The sequence below is a fragment of the Nylanderia fulva genome, unplaced genomic scaffold (assembly GCF_048542155.1).
Source record: "Nylanderia fulva isolate GAGA-0341 unplaced genomic scaffold, ASM4854215v1 Scaffold24, whole genome shotgun sequence".
Taxonomy (NCBI): domain Eukaryota; kingdom Metazoa; phylum Arthropoda; class Insecta; order Hymenoptera; family Formicidae; genus Nylanderia; species Nylanderia fulva.
Window position 1 is genome coordinate 1,786,810 of NW_028190304.1, and position 23,975 is coordinate 1,810,784.

Genomic DNA, 23,975 nt, shown 5'->3' on the forward strand with positions numbered 1-23,975 from the left:
TAGAATTTTTATACAGAACGTAAAGAATTTTCTATTTTTATATTTTCTATTTATTTTACATCTTTTCAAAAGGGAAAAGATTATATATATACATACTATTAGAGCAGATGAAATAAAGTGTGGGATTAAAATGAGTTTTTTTTTCCTATAAATATACTTTTTATATCATCGAATATATATATATATATATATAAAGAAAAATGAATAATGAATAATATAAAGAAATATATATATATATACCTTTTTATACCTTTATACCTTAAGTGTAATTACAGAGATGTATATATATATACATACACACACACACACACACACACATACTATTAGAGCAGATAAAATAAAGTGTGGGATTAAAATGAGTTTTTTTTTCCTATAAATATACTTTTTATATCATCGAATGTATATATATATATATATATATATATATATATATATATATATATATATATAAAGAAAAATGTATATATTAATACACAAAGGGCCGGTTGTTCCAACTTCTTGATAAGGTTTATCCGACAGATTGCATATTTTCGTCTCTTTTTTATAACTTATCTGAAAGAGACGAAAATATGCTATCTGTTGGGTAAAACTTACCAAGAAGTTGGAAAAATCGGCCCAAAATATCTCGGAATCTATACAGAGAGAATTTTTTTATAAAAATTATCTGGAAAATCATGGACGGTGGTATTGGAAGAATTTTATAAGAGTTTAAAAATTGACCACAATAAAACATATTAATATCTACATCTACCACAATAAGATATAAAATATGTTTGGTTAATTTTACTATGTATTTATTAACATTTTTTATTGTGACAAATTTTATTGTGACCATGATTTTTAGGCTAAATTTTAAGAGGAAATTCTCTCCGTGTAGTTGTAGAATATCCGGGGTCTACATCTTAATTATATAAAATTATTTATTATCTGTATTATATATTACCTATAGTATATTATATAAAATTATTAAAATGGGACGTGCATTATAAAATTTATACGAATCTATCACAGTCAGATTAACGAGATGTAATCTTTAAAAAACTGACAAAAAGCTATTTTTATCAACGATATAAACTAAATTCTTCCTCATTTTTCCGTATCTTTCCAAACACGCGTCATATGTCAAAAATGATCGACCGACCAATTTCAGGGTGTCCAACAGACTCAATGAAAAAATTCCTGGACTTTTTCAGATTTTCCAAGACCAGAAATTAATTTTTTCCCTGATTCTTTAGTATTATTTTTTTCCAAATATATAATTTGCATATATCTACATAATAAATATTTTTGTCAACAACGAAAAGGTTCGGAAGTAAAAAAAAAAAACAAAAATTTAAATCAATTATACAATCTGCACTATGTACGATAATTGAAACAAACATTTAACCATAAACTATTTAAACAATCGCCTTTTTTATTTATAAATATTCAAATTTTTTACTTTTATTTTTATCAAACACACAAATCAATTTTTAATAGCACAGAAAATCAGCGTGGGAGAGTCAAATAGTAAAATTCCTGACAATGCCCGATTTCGCTGACCGCTGGACACCCTGAGAATCTGTATCCCGTGACGTCAACATCGCGACGATTTCTTAATGAAAGCTCCGATTCCGGGGAAGAGACAATTCTTACGTACAACGGCGAAAAGGTTCTCCCTCGTCGTCTCGGCGCGCGAGAGGGTGGTAAAGAGCCAGGGGGATGAATGCCTACCCTCGGAGGTAGGGCAAGAAGAGGACGCTTGCGCTCCATGACCGCGTGGCCGCTTTCGAGCGGCCACCTGTGAGTCCACCCTCTCACTCTTTCTCTCTCTCTTTCTCCCTCTCGCCGTCTTTCTCTCTCCCTTTCAACCCCCATCGAAGGCACAGCGCGGCTCCCCATATATATATAAAGGGTCCCTCGGTATCGCCACACTTCGCATCATTACCGTCGTAACGTGCGAGCCACTCAATCTCCCGCTCGTCATCTGAGAGACCGAGGCTCAAGAATTCGATCGCGGTGAGTTCGACGATTTCTTTCGCTTTGCTCTCTTCTCTCCTGTGGTTTGTTTATTTTTTATTTTTTATTTTTTTTTTTGAGACTGATAAATATCTATATGCGTTCTTGTTGCTTCGAATTTGTTCTTTTGTTGCAACCCAATCTTTATATTTAACGTTGGATTTAATATTAAATAAGCTGAATTCACAATTAGATTTGTGTAATATGCAAATTGTATTTCTAAGTAATCGCGGAAAAATTAGATGGCATTATAAAGTAAAGTTAAATGTAAAGTTAGCAAGTGTAATGTAAAGTTTAAATTTAAACCTTTTTACCGTCGTATTTATCGTTACAATATCATCGTTATCATAATTACAAAGAAAGAAGTGTCATTGTGAAGAATAGAGATTATTTTGTCGATATTTATATTATTTTTTATAATAATATTACTTATAATAATTGACGAATTATTATAGTTTTTGTTTTGCAATATTTATAATAAATCGCAATAAAATGGTAATTGTAACTAATTTTATTTCTTGTTACTTTTGTTATTTTCGTTTGTTCTGCAAAACTCGTTTAAACGCACAGAAACCATCGTAAATCAGATTCCGTAAAAAAGGATTTTAGATCCAATTGTGGTACATTTTCGTTCCACGTTTTACTTTTTCTCTCGCAATCGTTACTCGTAAAAAGTGAAATTTTGTCTAGTAGATTTAATAAATATACGCCAATTTGTTTATCATTTATTTAACGATATTTACGAATATTGCAAATTTATAAAATGTATAATGCTCTACGATTTAATTTTGTTCAGTTAACGTTAATAAATTCGTTTTTTCCATTAGACCAAAACGATAATCGTTTATAAATATATAATAATCTCATATAAAATAATAATAATAGATAATAAAAATAATCGTATATAAATAATTAGAAATAAATGGTTCTACCGTTTCTTCTTACAATTTAATTGATTTTTATGTTTCATATTTATCGAAATTTATAAAATATCTCATGTGCAAGGAAAATATGGCATATCCATATATTTATAAGTTAATGCACATAAACGTTTCAGATATACATATTTTTGTTTTTCTGCAAAAGCTAAAGATTCATGATATGTATCGTAAAATGATATGTGTCGTATTAATTAGAATACACATTAAATTCACATTGTATCATTATTTTACGTAATTCAATGATAGCGTGTAATAATGCAAGATTAACAAGTTTTAAGCCAAATTTAACTCTGTTTTTCTTCAGTATTAGAATAATTATATACATTTCAGCATTATATTTTATTATGATATAATTCTGAAAAATATACAGAATTATTAGATTATATAGAATTATTATAAATTATTATAAAGATATATTTCCATAGATTTATATAGAAGACTGAAATAGTGAAAGTTTTCACTTAATAAATATTTAATTTAAGAACTCTTGAACCATTTTGTATAATTTATAACGTAAAGTTATAAATTTCATGGATAAAAATATTCCCAATAATTAATAACGGCATAATTATGAGGAATCTTTACACGTTCGAAAACAAAGATTATATTTTTACGTAAATGTCTCCATTTTTTCTCTTTATCTTGTACAAAGTCAACTATTAGGATGTAGTAGCAAAGTTTTTAGCGCGAAACTATTATTTCGATACGATGGGAATTTAAATAAAAAAAAAGCTTTTGTACTCGCTATAAAAATTGAGTATGCTGCCTTTATGGTGTACGTAATCCATTGAAAATATATCGGTTGCGCAGTCATTATTGTTTTTTATCGTAACGTAATGGGTGATAAATTATTAACGTAGGTCAAAGGTATAAAACAGAGGACAAAGAAAGATTGATATCCTATAGCTGGATTATATACAGGCTACATGATTGGCTGGATATTTGCAAATTGCAGAATGATTTGATTAAACCTGTATGCATAATTATTTTCAATGTACACGCACATACGTATATATGTTACGTTATTGCACATTGTGTATATTACATGCGTTTAAATGCGGTACAAACATTGTTATATTGATGTTTTAAATTTTACGCTTGAAATTTAGCATTATTATATGTAACTTCGTGACAATATTTCCAATAGTTCGTTTATTCGACCGGATCCTTTGTCCGCTCAACGAAATTTCCAACACAAGTGTTTAGGGTCATTTATACAAATATTACACATACGAAATAACAAACTCGACTAAAAGCAACTCATTATACGGAGTTTGATGTGTTTATGCAGTCATTTCGACATCTGTCAAACGTCACGAGTCTTGAAAAATCATAAAATAATATTAAATAAAAAATTTTGAAATTTTGCTCTTTGTATATTATACCATTTTTACTATTAAATTTATTTTTAAAAAATATTTTTTATTTTTCATGCATTCTATTATTTTATCTCTATTATGCAATTCGCGAATTATACTTTAAGAATAAGTTCAATGTTTTCTATTTCATTATTAAATAATCGAAATGTATGTAAATTCTCTTTCTCTTGAATATTTATAGCATTTATTTTCGCAAACAATCGAATCGCAAATTTACAAATTTGTTTTTCGCGCACGTAAAATAATTTCTGTTACACGTCCACGTTTTTATCAAACTTTTCTACACACGTATCCACTGACAACGAGTGTTTAAATAAATACTGATGCCATTGTGCGTCTAAAATTCACTTAAAACTTAACACGTCACATTTGTGCACCTGATGTAATCAAAGGTCACCTGAGTGAACGAGTAGAGAGCTTGAAAATTTAACGGGACAGAAAGTAAAATTGTAGGAAGCGCAAATGTACCGATATACCTCGAGGATACACAAAGTATTCATTGCGTGAGTAAAAGCTTTTTTCGAGATGATTCCAGAGAGAAGCTTTTATAAAATGTAGTTCCTCCGAATCAATAAATACAAGAAAATTGATTTATCAGAATATTGCGCAACAAGTTACGCGCTCATTAAGATGCTTGACTAATGATTAATTAACGCAAGAGAACAATTATCGCGATCGTCACCGGACTACGAAGAGTGACAAATTTTTTTTTTTTTTTTTTTTTTTTTTACGGTGATGCTTTTTCCGCTTGGTTACCGATACTGTTGATTATACAACAAGAATTTAATTATTCCTTCTTCTTGAACCCCGGCAAGTAAATTTATTAAAAGTCCTTGTAAGTGGTGTTGCGCGAGCAAAAAGAAAAAGTAGGCGAAGCAAAATACGATTTTACCATTTTCAGCGGCACGCGTAAATTATTTATTTATGCCCTTTAAAAGCCTGGAGCAACATCTCGAGGTAAAAGGATTCTGATCAATTACTGCAATTATTATCTTGGGAAGCGTAGCAAGGTAATTGCCGTTGATCAAGATTGAGAAATGCGGACCATTTTCTTTTACACTAGTATATTATAATCTATTAAGAAGTTTTGGAATTTTTATCGTTTGCTTCTCGTGAGATTTTGGCCATTAATAATAAGAAGAATTTTACAAGTTATTTAAACACATTTAAAAAATACACACATTTCTGTGGAATCTTCCAAATATCCAAGAATTTCGAAGAGATTAAAAACGTTTATCTATTTTTTTTCTCCTCTACAAACTCGACTTTTTATGAATTATATTGCTTTAACAGGAGCTTAATTAAAATCGTGGTTATTGAGATTCAATGAAAAAAATTACGTGTTATTAAATTTTCAATAAAAACCAACTGTCTTCAAATTTATCGCAATATGTGCGGAGATTGAAAATCTTATGAAATCACCTGCATACATATTATATATATGAAATCGTGTTATGCAGCTGAGAAACGCATTCGCGCGTTTTAAAACAATTATGCATAAGCGTATATTATCGCCTCTATTCGGTACACATGTGTATACACGTTCTATATCGAATATCAACGAAACGATTAAACGGATTTACCTCGATAAATGCGGTGCGAGTAATCAGTATGTCATATGTTATAACGCGCCCATAGAATTGCCGATGAATTGAGATCGACAACTTGGGGATCGATCATATTTCGCGACTAGCATTTAGAATTGTCGTGACGTAAATGACGAAATTAAACGTAAATTATGTGGAATCTATGCGCAGTCAAAATTACAAAAAAAAAATATCCGTTTGACAGAGAAATACTTTAAATAAAAAAAAATATATATGCTGAATATACCGAATATTGAATGTTAAATACTGAGTTTAAAAATAAAATTTTCGAAGATATAAAATTGAAATATAATTGAATAAATTGTATTTAAAAAATTTTTTGTATACCTTTTATTTAATTATGTAATTCATTACGTAAATAAATTTATAATAAATGATTTTTAAATTCATAAATGCAATTAGCGTTGTACTAATGCACAACATGTAAAACAAATATCACTATATTTCAGTGATCTTTCAGTGATGATTCTCTCGTTTATAAAAAAAAATAACATTGCATAATTTATTCATAATGTAATCTGTATTCTTGGATAAAAAATCTCGTCTTTAAATAAGTTATTGTTTGAATGTTAATAGTCTTTACATTAATAATCTGAGAATTTGTAATGAATCTTTCGAGAGAGAATGACAAGAGAATAAAAGTTGTATTTGCATTAATGTAATTTTTTATCTTGAGCAAACAAAAAAAAAAAAAACGTAATACTCGTAAGATAAAGATGAAAAATCGAGAGGAAAAAAACTTGAGAATAATGTCGCATTTGTCGATGCGACGAAGCGACGAACCGCGAAATATCGTTACTTTAGGCTTTGTAATTCATTAAACAAGGTAATCCCGGAATTTCATATCTCGTTGGTCTATGCATGAATTTCACGGCCGGAAACGCAAATTGCACACGGCATTGGCACAGGTGTTACATATGGGCGAGGTGTCCTCTTGTTCCGTGGTCGCGCATTAATAGTGGTTATATCTCCGGATTACGCACACACGGTATATGATATAATACATTCGCGATGCCTGCATATATAATATATATCCTCATTCTGCGAGCCACTAATTTTATGTAGCGGTGCGCAAACTGCCCCAAATAATTTCGATATGGGGAGGGATCATTTTATTTTCTCTCACGTTTTTACATTGAAAACAATTCACTTCAAATCGATATAAAATATTTATTTAAATAGCATCGTTTTCACACACTTGTTTGAAACAAATTAATATTTATCTGTTTTGAGAAAGGATTTCTTGTATATCAAATAAATATTTTTCACGAAAAATCAATATTATTAGTTTCAAATAAATGATGTGCAAGAGTATTGAAATAAGTATTTATTTGAATACTTGAATAATTTGTTTTCAGTGTAATAATATTATGTCGCCAAAAAATTAACAAACATATTTCAAATAAATTTAATATGGGAGGGAGATGTATTTATCTCTGTCTTGAAAAAGAATTTCTTATATCAAATAAATATTTTTCACGAATAATCAATATTATTATTAGTTTCAAATAAATGATGTGAAAAGAGTGTTGGATATTTATATAAATAAGTAAATAATTTTTTTTCAGTGTAATAACATGTCGCCAAAAAATTAACAAACATTTGCACTTGATTCTATGCCCCCAAATAATTTATATATGAGAGGGGGATGTATTTATCTGTCTTGAAAAAGAATTTCTTATATCAAATAAATATTTTTCACGAATAATCAATATTATTAAAGTTTCAAATAAATGATGTACAAAAGAGTGTTCGATATTAATATGAATAAGTAAATAATTTTTTTCCCGTGTAATAACGTCGCCAAGAAGTTAACAAACATATTCGCACTTGATTCTACAGGATAATCCGTGCAAGTCGTTTCGCGGTAGACACTTCTAAGGAGAGCCATAATTATAATTCTGATGAATTATTCAAGAAACGCGGGGGCTGATGGCTTTTTTCTATTCCCTGTTGCACTCGTGCCATTACATAATATAAATAGTAAGATAGCTGTGACTGGATACTACCGGGCACCACATAGAAATATATGCCTCGTTAATATTTTAACTTTGATTACACCGATGACATGACCCCTTGTGACTTGAAAGCGTGGGTGCACTTCAGCTTCATGCTCGAAAATAAATTGAACGACTTCTTCGATAAAATTCGAAACGTTATTTCTTATCTATGAAAAACCTAGTTAAATTCGTCCTATGCGAGAAATTCATCAATGACGACGTATTGACGAAAAATTGTCTTGAATTTTTGGTAAAAATTAAAAAAATTAATACACACACTATATCAACTCTAAAAATTGAGAAATCTTTTGATGAACGATGGAATAATTTTTTTCAGTCTTTTAAGACCAAACATCGATTTTAAAAAATGGCACAGAATTATTATATACAGCGTATATAAATTGTTTTTTCGTTAAATATTTAATTTTTTAAAAGTATTTACAGATTAAAATGTCCCATTATAGTATGCGACTATAAATTTTACATTATTCATTCATTCTTTTATTTTTATCGTCGTGATTTAAACATCTCCCTTCAAAATAAAAATTACGAAAGTAGCATTTTTTAAGAAAAAGAACGAACACTAAAAAATTATTAAATTAATAAATATTTATTTCAATACTGCCTTATTTATTGAAACAAAATATTTTTTCACATTAAATCAATATCATTAGTTTTAAATAAATGATTTATAAGGCAGTATTGAAATAAATATTTACTCGAATTCAATAAATTTTTTTTCAGTGTAGTACACATCCGCAACGATGATAAGAGATCCAAAAATAATTTCTTAACTAGCTAGGCAAATTATACCTTTTCTCCTTATAATTTTCCTACAAATAGGGTCTTGATTCGGAATTCAATTTTAAACACTCGTATAAAGAAACTAGATTCTGCTAAAATAAGTACAATAACATAGTGAATTAATAATGTCGATTTGTACATAATTAACATAGTAGGACACACGAATTCACCAAGAGAATTCTCAAAATAAATATTAAATTTCGGTGGCTCTTTACAACTGGAGAATCATTTAGTGGAATGTTCTTCGCGATAAAATTATTACAACGGCACTTGGGAATTTTGCGTTTCTAAAGCTTTTATAAGGTTTCTTGTACCATCGGGATGTTATTATTCAACAGCAAAGTTTGTTCTTGGCGAATGTTAACGTAGACGGACTTGAATTTATCTGTGTCAAACGTTTGCCGACGTTATGTCAGAGAAGTATTATGTAATTTTTCGGGGGCTTCATAGTAGCTCACCTTGCATAAGAAACATCCCTTAGATATAGAATAAGACTCTGCGCATAATAGAAAAAATATTAGGAATAGGAATTATTTTAAAACAAATAATTGAAAAAACTGATATAACAAATATATACAAATTCGGATTTAAAAGGGCTCTAGTTTATTAGTCCTCTATATCCGAATTTGTATTTTTATATCAAAGTCTCTTGGACTTTATTATTTTAGAATAATTCTAATTCCTAAAATATTTAATATTTATGCTTAATATTTGTTTCTATTGTACGCAGGGAATAAAAGAGACGAAATGATATACATTGTATTTTATCGCGTTCGAGTATTTATTTTCACGGCGTTATGCTATAAAGCATCGTTCTTTGCGTTGCGATTAGATAACACGTGTCGAGACACATGTGCGAGCTTACTCGACAGGTGAAGCTCGTTGAAAGATTAATAAAGCTTGATCAAGCAGGGAAAATACATCGGAATTTGCTTTTGCTTGATTACAGAGGATTTCCGAGCACCATGTACGTTAAACGCTGCTGCGCCGCTCTCGTTCTTCTCGTCGTGACAGTCGGCCTCGTAAAAGCCACCGAGAATTACATGGATTACGGAGGTAAGTCACATGTCACATCACGTCAAATTTTCAAATTCCTGAAATTTTCAATTCCCTCGAATTCGATGAAATTGCCGCGAGAAACTGTCTTCTTCCTCTTCCTTAAAGATTAATGTCAATTTGATTGACAATGATTAATTGCGAATTAATTATTAATGGAAAGATAATATCAATTTGATTGATAATCGATTATTAATACACCCTTCCTACTTTCTTCGTTTTCAGATTGAAAGCTTAATATATACAAATCGAAAATGATTGATTTTTCTTACTATAAATTTTATTATAACTAATTTAAAATTAATTCGAAAAAATCGAATTATTGCTGACGAAAGACTGCATTGATTTTTCAAAAATTATCTGATCCTACTAACTGATACGATGTTGAACGATATTTATAGGATTTTATTTCTTACTATAATTTTATTAACAATTTAAAATTAATCGAAGAAATCGAATTATTGCTGATGAAAGACTGCATTGATTTTTCAAAAATTTTCCGATCCTACTAAAACTGATACGATGTTGAACGATATTTATAGAATTTTATTTCGCGGAAAAGGGGCTGAAACTTTGGATGAGCGACTACATTAAATCAAATGCATATTTAATATTAATTAAGAACTGTAATTTTATTTGTAGGAAAATGCTGACAATTTAACAGATTAAATCTTGAGTGGGAGGGAGAGAGATTAATCCCAGCAGCTGAATCCCTATTAAATACTATCACCTGCGCACTAGAACTATATGTACTTATGAATTATTTTCTTTTATCTTTGTTGAAATAACTTCTTTGACACTCGCAGCTGTGAAATCCGCTCAATTCTCATAATTATTTCTCGCTCTTCCAACGTAACTTCAAGCTTTTTTGAGCTACTCTCTCGCCGAACTGTAAGTCTCATTAAAATTTTACTCTCACTTGGCATGATAACGTTTTCTATGTATTCCATTATCGCTAATGCCACGTATCAACGCGAGAGTAGTAAGGTTCCTTCACTACAATAATTAATGATCACGAAAAAGGATGATTAAGTCGCCAACCTCTAGAGATAATTATGACAAAACATAAGTCTAATTTAATCTTTTTATTGTGTTCGTTAATATATAATGCCTAGCTAATATATCTTGTTATATATTTACATGAAATTATTTTTGCATCTTCACATATTTTATCTGTGTAATTTAATTTATATATCACAATTCCATATCATAATGCGCAGAATATTTCACAACTCGCAAGTTTAGTATATTCTGCGACTTAAATAAATTATTATAAAATATAATATTAAGATATCAGTAGAGATATATAAATAATTAAAAATGAAAAACATTTAGTGAGATATGCTTCAAATAAAACATCCAGTTCTCTTCCACAAAGAAAGAAAAAGAGTGAAACGAGAAGAAAGAGAGTTTATTAATTTTAATAAAAATATTTCGAGATATTTTAACGATAGATTAATACGTTTAAAAATTAAATATTATAATTATTTAAGTGAAAAAATTGAGTTGTAAAGTTCGAAAAAATTTAGGCAACAAAATTACAAAAATAAGAATAAATTTCAACATCATTAATATTGATTACGAAAATAAGAGAATATTAGGAAAATATATTATTTTTAAATCAATAGAGATAATTTTAATTTTCGTGACATTAATTGCCATACTCGATCAATGCGAATCAAGAGTTGACATAGGCTTCAAAATGCAGTCTTTTATATTTGAAGCATTCATTCATTCATTCATCTTCGTTTATTGACAAACGCGATTATGTGATCCGCAGAGATTAAATATTATTAATTAGAGATTAAATATTATCCTGTATTTCGGACATCGATCATGCCACGTGTCGTCATTTTTATCATTGTCCTAAACTCGAGGACGCGCGATCAATCACAAACCTACCCATTCAATAAAACTCGCCCGTAAGAAGGTCATGTTTCTGTGACGTAACAATCTCCTTCGCAAAATAACGTCGTCACAACAACGTCGTCACTCTCGGCTGAGTTATCCCTTAGGATCTTTTTTATCGTTACACAGGCATCCGTGATCGATACATTTCAATCGTGTGGCGACTCCTCATGCATGGCCGGATCCGAATATGCGCGATATTTTCCCGGCAAAAGCGCTCGATCGAGCGGCACAAACTTCGATGTTACTTCCGCTTGGTTGTATAATTTAGCATATGTATATTTCGATTAATCATTTTTTTAAAATTTATTATTCAGAGAAGAGAAGCGTCAGCTTCTTTTCTTCTCGAGACGATATATTCCGCAGTTTCGATGTAATATTTATCAAGGGCTGATTGAAAAAGCTATTATTATTTGCGAAGCGGGATATTTAATAAAACACGATTTGCATTTTTGTATGCAGAAAAGGCAACTGATTGCACCATGATAGTCAACAGGTGTGTCGAACGACCCTATCTATATTTAAACTCGCGCTGTCGATTTTATTTATTTATTTTTCTTTTTTTACATTAATTGGCAAAATGTTGTAATTTTGCAGTAGATCCTTTTCTGATATTTTTTGCGATTCGTATTTGAGTTTCTCTAGAAAATGTCGGGTCGATTGTGTGCACGAGCGTTGCGGTTTTCGATAAAAAAAACCACATATGTTTTACATTCGCGCCCCGTCGCGCTTTCGAATTTTATCACGCAAGTTTTTCACAAAGTTAAAAAGTGCCTGTCCAATCGGAAAATGGTTATCTGTTTGCCTTTGTGGGATATCGAAACGCGGCGGGAAAATACTGTCATCTGTATTCTTGTAAGGTCGACACGTACTCCGTTAAAGTACAAACGTCGCTTTTTATTTTTATTTAGGGCCGGTTGTTTACCAATCTCTTGGTAAATTTAACCTGACAGATAGTATATCTTCGTCTTTTTTTTAAATAAGTTTTAATAAAAAAAATACAAATGCTATCTGTCGGGTAAAATTTACCAAGAAGTTGGAACAACCGGTTCTTAGTCTATATGCACGTCCATTTTTTATTTAACATAAATATAAATTAATTTTAATTAATATTAATTTATAATTAAATTTAATTAATAATTTCGAAGTTTGTGCTTTCCGGTATTTTAATAAAATAAAACGACAAATAAAAATTAATACAATTAAAAAAAATTCTTTTCTCTATTTTTATGTAAATTCTTTTCTCTATCTATCTGTATGTTATGTGCGAGAGAAACGATGTAATGTGCATAAAAAGTAATTCTCCAGGAGCTTTATGATTAACAGTAAAGCTCATCGTTTGAAATTTCAGTTTTCATTACCTTTTAAAATTTATGAGAAACTATCTTGTCTATATAATCTCGTAGAGATGGAAAACTTACAAAAGAGCTTTATATATCATTATTTTTCCTTAGAAGAGGTGAGATTGATATTATATGTATAATGAAAGCGCCAATAGTTGTGAATACAATGTAACGATGTACACCTATGTGATAAATGATATAACGGCTAACGTTAACATCGTCGATAAAATATTTTTTTTTATATATAAAACGATCTATAATAAAAGTAAATAATCGTTATTACGATGGTATACGATATATAATGTATACCTGTATGAACGTCCACCAATTCGTATATTCCTTATGCTCTTTCATACGGAGAACGCTACTTATCGTAAAGCATTTTAATGTCGCATAAAATGGACGTACTTGTAAAGAACGTCATACTTTCTTTCCATTTTCGCATAAAAGATGGATGCGCGCACACTTGATTTACATTTTGTCAGAAAGAAGGTGCAATGCCTGCATCAGACCATGTGGGAACATCATAAAGTAGCATTTCAGAGATCAAGTTTCAGCAATAATTAAATATTTTTTATTTCCAGAATTTCAAGTTACATAGATATCACTGAAAAAAATGATAAATTAATAAATATTTATTTCAATATTGCCTAATAAATTATTCATTTAAAACTAATAAATATTTATTTGATTTGAAAGAGATTTTCTTATGTCAAATAAATGTTATTCACATCAAATCAATATTATTAGTTTTAAATAAATGATTTATATGGCAGTATTGAAATTAATACTTTTTCGAATTCAATAATTTTTTTCGGTGTATTAATCACGACGAAATCTACATACAGAGCATTTTCTTTTAGAATTTATCCTGAAAATTATGGCAATCGTGAGACAATTGGATGAATTTTACGAGTTATGTAATCAGGTGTGCGCGGATCCATTTATGAGAATTTATAAGAGTTTCTCGAATTAATATTTACCACAATAAAAATATTAATATTTACTATTAATATTAATATTTATTATATACATACATATATTAAATAAATTTTTTTGTTGTGCTAAATATTTAACAGAGAAACTCTTATAAAATTCTTCCAATACTATATTGTCTCACGATTCACGATCATAATTCACATCATTTATCATATACGGATACATCGTTATATTGTATTCAGAATTGTTAGCACTTTTATTATACATAATATCGATCTCACCTCTTTTAAGGGAAAATGGCGATATGATTGCCCAAGTTATAAGCTGACGTCATTAAATGTCAAAATGACATTAAAATGTGGAAAATCAATGATAATGCCCAAATAATAAACGGACGTCATTAAATGTCAAAGGAACATTAAAATGACGTCATTTGACGTAAAAATGACCTACTGTTTGTTTGATCGGGAATATACATATGTTACAGAAGAGATGGCAGAAAAAACGCCCGCGGAACCCATCCATGAGTTCTACAGGCTTCTTCTGTTACGTAATGCGCTGGATAACACAGCTTTCGGTGGCATCCCGTTGGAGCATTTCATGATTCGCAAGTCGCAGCGATCACCATCGCTGCGTCTTCGATTCGGTCGTTCCGGACCGCACGCTTCCGTAAGTTTTTATTGTTTTTTTATATATTGACAGATTTGCATAAATCTTATATTTTTATAAAAATAAACTTTTAATGCTTAAACTGTCTTTACGAAAATGTTGCTGATTAAACCACGCAAGATTTCATCAGAGAATATTTCATGAATCTTCAATGAAAATACTCTCATACTTTTCTCATCCGTCTCTTATCTTATTGATATAATAATAATATTTCACTAAAATGACAATAATAATTGTACATGTGCAAGATATAGCTTTTAAAAATTTTTTAATTGTATTTTGAATTGCAATTTTTTAGAAATTCCCACACAACATGAAACTTATTATAAATTTATTTTATATACTATGATATTAATATGCAATTTCAAAATACCATTAATTAAGAAGTTAATCACTATCACTAACTGAGTCCCTTAATAAAATTTCACTGATTTATCGCGCTATAATTATAATTAACATCATCAGTAATTATACATTGCTTTTCAATAATAATATACTAATTTTATTTAAGAGATTGACATAAAATCATCATAACAAAACATAAAATCTCATATATCAACCATGAAGTGTTTCATCTCGAATTCCGTGACATGTTACATATGTATCTCTAAAAGAAAACTATATGAAATAGTTATAAAGAACCTTTTTATCTTTAAAAAGATTTTTTTTATTTTCAAAATTATGCGAGCTCAGTTTTGAAATTGATGCGATGAAATACACATGTCTCAAAATCTCAATATGTAATTTCTGTCTCTGATATGTTTTACACGAACTTTAAGAGGGATGGATGAAACATTACATGTTTTGTATTATACAAAGACAGGCTATCCGATATTTAGATCTTAACTCTAAACTAAACTTGGCAAATCTTGTTGTATGTTCTATAAGATACTCTTAACTAAATTTATAATTTTTTATTTACAGTTAAATTATGATTATAAATTCCTAAAATTTGGATATATTTACATTAGTTTTATGTAGCAGAATTAAATATTAAATATAATGAAACTCATGTGAATATAAACTCGAATAAACTCATTGTATTTAGCTTATTTGAATTTATATTTATATTATAGACTTACGCAATTTTACCGTCCAAATCATTTAAGTTAATTAAACATACACTTCGATTAAAATATTAACGTTCCATCTAAATATTTATTAAATCTTATATTCATCACTTTGAAAAATATTTTTTATTTTATGCATTTTGAAATTATTATTTCCATCCGGACATTTAAATAAAATAAAATAATTATTTAAGTAAAATTAAAGAAAATTTAACAACCATACAAATATACAATCGATCGCAAAGAGAATAAGTTATTTAATATTAAACAAATTAAAGAAAATTCTGTCGTAATTTAGTAACACATGTTCAACATGTTGGCAACAACGAATATTTTCTTCTGAGGTAAATACGTTTATTTTGCCCGACTTACGGGATTACTTCTGTCTCTCGGAGTGCGCACAGTTTAATTCGTAATGCTTTTCGCGAATCCCCTTTGCATTCTAATCTTAACGTGACTCGTATTCCCTCGCGAGATTAATTTTCTCGTAATTAGCGAGAGTGAAGCGACTCTCGCGGAACAAACCGCAGTCGCGATGCATGTGCATGCCACGTTTCGTCTCGCAGGAGCCAGCACGACAGGGATCATAACGCGGTAATTAGAAAAATAAGGAAATTGAAACCATCCCTTTCGAAACTGAGTATTATATTTCGATTGTTTTAAAACAAGAAGCTGTCAGACGAAATTACAATTTTATCGCCACGAATAGAAACTATTATAAACGATTTAATTTAAAAATCATCATAATTTAGCATCGATTGTCCATTAATAAAAATTCATAATTATTTAATTCAATTGTCATTCTTTTTTTTAACAACGTTATTTCCATTGTATATGTATATTGTCCCGATTTTATTTATTTTATCGCTATCTTAAGAGGCCGTTAATAAACCGCCTACATTTTTCTAAAAATAATAATTTTTGTTTAAGGTCAATTTTGTAAAATTCTTTTGGTTTCGTGAAAATATAGAAAAATACTGTTTGAAATATTTTAATATTATTCCATAAATAATTTACCTTTTAGCATTGGTTAATGTTGTCATTTGCGCAATATATCTATAAGAATACTTCAAATTTGTCATATGCATATTTCAAAGAGATGAGAACATGATGAAAGTAAGTGCGGAAAAAACTCTCGCTTTGAGAAAGTCTTTACATATACACATATTAATTCATATATATTTAACGTTTCTCTTTTAATAAAATGCCAAGATAAATATTCAACGAAGCAAATTCGTTTCCTTTTAACGTGCATGCATTTTAATATAAGGAAAAATGAGCGAATTACGTTTTATACAAGATATACGTATATTCATATACTAAAAATACATAGGTGCGTTTCGCTTATCATTATGATATACATATGTACTCAATTTGAGAGGAATGCAATTTAATGTATAGAATCCACTCACGCGCGACTCTAGGGAGCATGCGTTTTAATAAATCAATTTTACTCATCTTTTATTTCAACTTTAAATTTTATTTATTTTTTATGAAATATTTCGCGTCATATTACATATGGAAATATATATGCATGAGCGTCTAAAGGGGAAAGGGCAAGAGAGCACACTGAAAAAAAAAGTTTGTTAAATTAACAAATATTTAGTTCAATACGTTCAAATAAATCATTTATTTAAAACAAATAAATATTTATTTGTTTTGAAAAGGATTTTCTTATATCAAATAAGTATTTTTTATATTAAATAAATATTTGTTTCAAATAAATGATTTATTTAAACGTATTGAACTAAATATTTGTTAATTTAATAAACTTTTGTTTTCAGTACTAAAACTTATTTACATATTTAATAAAAAAAATAAAAATAACAAAATAACATAAAAATTAAATTTAAAAGAATTAAGAACAAAAAATAAGAAATAACAAGTTTTAATTACGTCCTTCTATGGAAAAGTTCTGCGGACGCCCATGTAATATATGTCTTATAATTTGTAGTACGTTGCCGTTTAAAAGCTAGTCGAGGAAAGAGCAGATACATTTTCGTCTTCAAAAGCCTGACGGAATAACATTGTGTCGCCTTGTGCTCGACGAAGCGTACGACCTTTTTCTAACAAAGGTACATTGTCACGTCTGTATGACGAAGAGAAGAGTTTTTCCTGCGGTTGGTGTGACATAGATATGTGCCAAAAAAAAGTAGTAATCTTGTTGAACGTAACAGAAATGCCAAGGAGAGAATCGACGGTTTTTCAATAAAAAAAAAAAAAAAACGATATAAAAAAATTATTAACATCGATCTTTATTTAATAACTAGCAAAAGAACATATTTATATATAAAAAAAGAATATTCTCTTTCTTTCTCTGGCATATTTTTGTAATTTTTCGACTATTTATCTTGGACATTTATTTATAGAGAAGATAATTATGCACATGTTTTTCAGTAAATTTTAAAATAAATTATAAAAGCGATTTGTTAATTTTTTAATATCAATATTAAATTCTTTCGAAGCATGTTCTATTTATTCTGTACTTCTGTAAGACTTTATATTTCGCTCTCGTTTTTACTCGCGCAAAAAAATTAGCGGTGAAGAATCAGTGATTTTCAAATATCTCGAAATTACTAGGAATAATTTAATAAAATGAGCTTAAATTTTCCATCAAAGAGGGATTGGGTTCTTCTCTAAAGTTAAGTCAAGTTTACACGACTTGGATGATGTGTTACAAAGGGGAGAACCTCTCTTCTCTTGTTCAGTGAATTTGGCAATTATCTCCTGTTTCGCAAAAAGTCCCCCACCAAATTGTTGGCAATCACGACGACGATGATATGACAAGTATAAATTTTCGAGAGTGATGTAACGCATTACTGGAATTCTTATCTGTATTAGCAAACCATCAGCGATATCGATCTGTCAGCGATTTGACAGGAGACACTTATATTTCCTTCTTTTTTCTAAAATAATATATTGCTCGCATTTATATGTATATTACACACTAATAAAATGATATATCATTAATAAATAATAGTGTTATATAATAAATATATATAATATATATAATACATATATATAAATATATAAATATATATAGATATATATAATAAATATCATTAATAATAGTATTCAATCGTAAAGTCCTGCGCACAATAGAGAAAATAAGGAATACATATTAAATATTGGGGGAAAAGGAATTATTTTATTTCAATTTTATTTATTTTAATTATTTTATTAATTCCTAATGTTTTCTCTATTGTATACATACAGGGTCTAACAATAAGTATATAACACTAAAAATAGTGAAATTTAATTGAAACCGGAGAGACTCAGTTGAATGGTTGATTTTTCAGTGAAATATTTATTGATCTTTGATGAAATCTTATTACTGCTTTTATCAGTGATATTTTCACTGATTTAGTTTAAAAGAGCATAGTTTATCATAATATTTCAGCAATTTGAGAGACACAAAGATGCTGTCTCATATATACGTATGCAAAATCAGGTAGATTAATCAGAATAAGAATATTAATTCGAATAAATTACTGAAAATATTTTACATGTAAGTTATATTAGAATAATAAGGGGGAAAGATATTTCGCTATGAGATAAAAATTGGATACCATTTTCTCATTCAATCGCGCCGCACAATTTCTTCCCTCTAATAAGATCGTATCAAGTGTTATTTACATTAAGGAAAGCTTCTTCTAGATTCTTTATACAAGCCTCCCCTTTACAAGGTCTTCCCAAATTACACTCAATTGTCGATCTTTTGCCAATTGACTACACGTGTATATATTTTTGATCAATAATTTCTTGTTTTCTCTTGTTTTTGATCAAATAATTTCTTCTTTTCTTTTTCTCGTTTTTCTTTGCATCGTTAAATCTATATCGAATAATCGCGTATCGATTTTATATTTTATTCTCACTTTTGATAGCATTTCTCTCTTGTCAGATTTGTTAGGGGCTGCGCACAATAAAATAAATAAAAAACAGGGAATAGAGAACAGTTCAATATAAAACATATGACATATAATTTGTAATGCAAATTAGAGAAACAAAGGATTAATGCTAAACTGAAATGATGGAATTTCTTTATTCTGCATTACTAAATTACATTTCATGTTTTATATTGAATTGTTCCCTATTTCCTGTTCATTTTTTTATTGTGCGCAGTCCTTAAAATTGTATATTTTAATGTGTATATATAACACAAAAATAATCGCCAAAAAGTTTTAATCATGTTCATGAATGTATAAATATACATGAACCAACAGAGAACTTATATACTTTTATTTTGCTTGGCATATATCTTTTAGTTTTTAAAAAAATGATTAATTCATCGTTTTAATGAAAAAGTTAACATATAATTTGTTAATTCTTTTTAGAGTTGCTCAAGTTAATTTTTGATGATTAATCTACATATAATATACAGATGTTCTGTATGTATACATGCAATATACACTCACCGATATGATGCGTAACAGTGAAGCTCTATAATACAAAGTGTTGATCTGTAACATGTAAAAATACAAATTATACAAAATAATTTTCAAAACAATTAGTATTTGACAAAGTCAATAATATATTTAATAAAGTTACGTCATAAAATTTTTAATTATTTTTTAGATCTAAATTTATATAAAATATAATAAAATTTAATTTGTTAAGTTTTTTAAAAGTTAAATAATTATGAATTGTATAAACAATATTAAAATTATATACATACATATACATATATAATAAAATTTATTATTAATTATCTAATTATAATAAAGTTTAATGTAACACTTTTATTTTTCTGTCACATTACTTTAATTACACCATGTTTATTTTTTCTCAAATTATTTTGTTCAATTTTATTTCAAATTTATTCTGATTATTAACATATTTTCAACTTTATTTTAATAAAAATTTAAATAATAATAAATTTATATAAACTATATAAATTATATAATTATATAAATTATGTATATATAATTATATAAATTATGTATATATAATTATAGAAAATTATATATTTATACAATTTATTTATATATTTATATAACATTAATTTATATAAATTTGTGTTAATTACAATCTAGTTACCACATGGTTGCTCGATGCCTTCCCGGGCTTCTTCTTTCTCTTTTTCTTTTGTTCGGACTTTTAGCGTCTTTTTGACACTTACATAGCACATGTTCGCGAAAATAATTACGCGCATTAATCAGCAAAATAAAGCAATCGCACGACAATTTGAACAATTCGACACTCCCGAGGTTAATCAACTCTATACGGAACTCCAATTTTAATCGCGCGACTTTGTGCAGAACTCCCAACATTAATCGTACTTTATTTTCATATTTCGGCACTCCCGCTTTTAATCGTACGTATATTTTGCATACTTTTGCTAATTATATGCGACGCATATTTAAAACGACACGCGACAATTATAATTATACGGAGCTACGATCCGCGAACTTTACGCGGGATGTGATGCCAACTGTCGCGAAATACGCGGGAAGTCGCCGCAGTGAGACAAACTGTGTAATTAGAAATTATCGATCTTTCGATAATCGATCGATTAATCGATCAACATCATGGCGCTTTATTTGACGTGCTTCGAACAATATTTTGATCGATCAGAGGAAATATTTTCCTCTTGCTTTTCAGAACAATTTTTGAAAATCGAAACAAGATATAGCGCGATTCATTAAAAATCATCTAAATTTACCAGAACGCAATTAAAAAAAAAAAAATTAAGAAATTATACACAGAGGGAATTTTTTCTTAGAACTTACCCTGAAAATCATATATAATATAAATCAATATAATTTTATAAGAGTGTCTGATTAATATTTACCACAATAAAAATATTAATATCTATATACCACCATAATTAAGATATAAAACATATGTTGGATTAATTTTATTATATACATATTAATATTTTTTTATTATGGTAAATATTTAATTAAAAAGGTTCTTATAACATTCTTCTAATATAGAAAATTATAGAAACATTTATATGTTTTATATTAAACTGTTCCCTGCATACCCTGCTCCTTATTTCTTTGATTGTACGCAGCTCCTTACAAAAGACCAATAAAGACCACCTTTTGTACGGGCTGAATACTCTCTTCGGCTTCGCTCGGTGTTAAACTCGGGCCAAGTGAATCGCGACAGCGCACAATTAATTGGATTTTCACGAGCAATTAAGTAATTAGTGGTGTGTTTCAGGCGTGGACCCTGCCGAGACCCGCGGGATACGACAACAACAATTAATCGGCGAAGCTGATCGAGACACCTTTCCAATTCGTTCTTGATGAAAACGCGACTACCCTCTCTTGTATAAATTATGCATAATTCGCGTCTCACGTGCGCGTGTGCGTGTGCATTTGTGCGTACGTATGTGTGTGTGCACGTGTGTGTGTGTTTATGCTTTTTGTTAGTTGACCCTTTCACGTCTCTTAAAAAAACTTAAAAAAAAGAGAGCGAATCCAAATAGCAAACTGACGTCAAAATGATGTAATATTTGTTATCTAGGAAGCCAATGCGACGAAAGCTAATTTTTTCACAATTTGCGTGAAGAAAAAATATTGTGCACCTTTTCTTCTTCTTATTATTATTATTTGTACGCCTTAATTAAATTTAAAACAACACCGCATTTTCGGAATTCACGTAAGTCGCTTGGTTTCACCTTGCACGAGATGGATAATTTATCTTAAGACACGTTTAAAGACACTATATATTTGTTTCGTATAATTGCGAATATTCCGAATGTGGTATTAATTTAAGACAATTTTACTCCGTTCCTCGTTTTCGTTAATTAGCGGCAGCGCTGTAAAAGGACACTTGGCCTAAGTCCTTCATTCCATGTGGGAATAACAATCTGAATCGCTCCTATCGTTACGAAAGCAATTGATTGTTCCTTCGTTTAATAGCACGCACATCGGCACGGAGACGTGAAAATAATTTGCGCCACGCGCGATGACATACAGAACGTTCCACAGACTTTCCTCCAATTGATCTATCGAATAAATTTGACGTTAATTTATCGCAAAATTCAAAATTAGAGTGTGCAGCTTTTAAATATTTAAATCGAGAAATAAATTTAAACGGTAAATATATTTAATTCGTAAAAATTCAAACGCAATCTTCTTTCATCATCAATATCTGATATTTTAATTAGTAAATTTTCTCAAGTTAACTTTGTGTTAAAATAAAAAGACATAGAAAGCATTTCTATGTCTTTTTATTTTAATACAAATTGCCCATTCAAGACAGATTCTATCAAAATCCCTTTTATTGCAGGTTTATATGAATCATTTCGTTTATTTTATTTATCCAATTTATCGCTGAATTTTCTTCAAAGAAAGACGAGAAATTTATTCTATGGAAAATCTAAAATGTCATTGAGTACTTCTACATTATAATTTTCAACAGCTGGCCTGTTGGTCTATCGATCGATTAATAGGCGTAGTCTTTCGATAAATGTGCCAAATAATATGATCGTTGTATTATGATTAAAAAAGAAAAAAGATATCTGCACTGTCTACAAAACGTATTATATATACAGAGCAGACTATAAAACTGTTACAAATAATTTAAAAATTTTATGCGTATTATGGAAGCTGATCGCATAACTTTGGTGCATGTAGATTGGGAGATTGGCGATTGAAAATATATATGTGTAGAAAGAAAAAAAAGAAAAAAAGAAAAAAAATACGAATTAATTATTCGCCGCAAAAAGAGGGTCGCGTCTCAAAAATGTGTGAATATGTCAATTTGCAAAATTAAAAATAAATTATTATGTAACACTGTGTCACATTTATTCCTCTGCAGCAAATATGTTCTACAAGATTCTTCATTTCCCACGAATCCCACTATGAAATACTTCTCGCAATAAAAATAATGCATCCTGTTGTTGCATTTTTATAGCGCAATAATGCACAAACTGGCTCACAAGATAATAAGGCAGATATTTTTTAATACGGTTAAACTCTAAATGAGAAAAAGATAAGACACACTTAATTCACATCATTAAAATGATTTCCTTACCTTCTTTTTTTCTAGATAGGTTAAAAAGTCTGTAAACCTTTAAGAATTAAATATTCTCTTAAAGCCGGAATTAAAAACTTTCGGTGGCGGTTCGAGTTTTTTTGTTCTTGAGTAAAAACAAATTGCGTGATCGTTTATTTTTACATTATGCAAAATATGAGAACAATGCAGATTATTTTTATGGTAAAATCACGATAAAGATTTTCAATAGTTAAAAACAATGATTAAAAACACGTCAGAAACAAAAGTCTGCTTTAAAAAGGCACGTTTCT

At 29.0% G+C, this 23,975-nt stretch overlaps 2 protein-coding genes across 4 annotated transcripts in view; one reads left to right on the plus strand and one right to left on the minus strand.

Annotated features, from left to right (window-relative positions):
* The window catches only part of LOC114934219 (uncharacterized), a 51,284-nt gene that overhangs the window by 19,887 nt on the left and 7,422 nt on the right, over positions 1–23,975 (minus strand). Inside the window, exon 15 of one of the 3 annotated variants that reach the window (XR_003820229.2) lies at positions 20,130–20,174. The gene's annotated coding sequence lies outside the window, so the exon portion shown is untranslated. Of the gene's footprint in view, positions 1–17,973; positions 20,175–23,456; positions 23,647–23,975 lie in introns of those variants that run through there. The other 2 variants (XM_029306867.2, XM_085483299.1) reach the window with 2 other exon arrangements.
* On the plus strand, positions 1,905–23,460 carry LOC114934225 (short neuropeptide F). The gene is made up of 4 exons (XM_029306872.2): positions 1,905–1,998; positions 9,679–9,785; positions 14,463–14,644; positions 21,883–23,460. Exons 2-4 carry the CDS (start codon positions 9,695–9,697, stop codon positions 21,925–21,927), a joined length of 318 nt encoding a protein of 105 aa, XP_029162705.2. The 5' UTR covers positions 1,905–1,998; positions 9,679–9,694; the 3' UTR covers positions 21,928–23,460.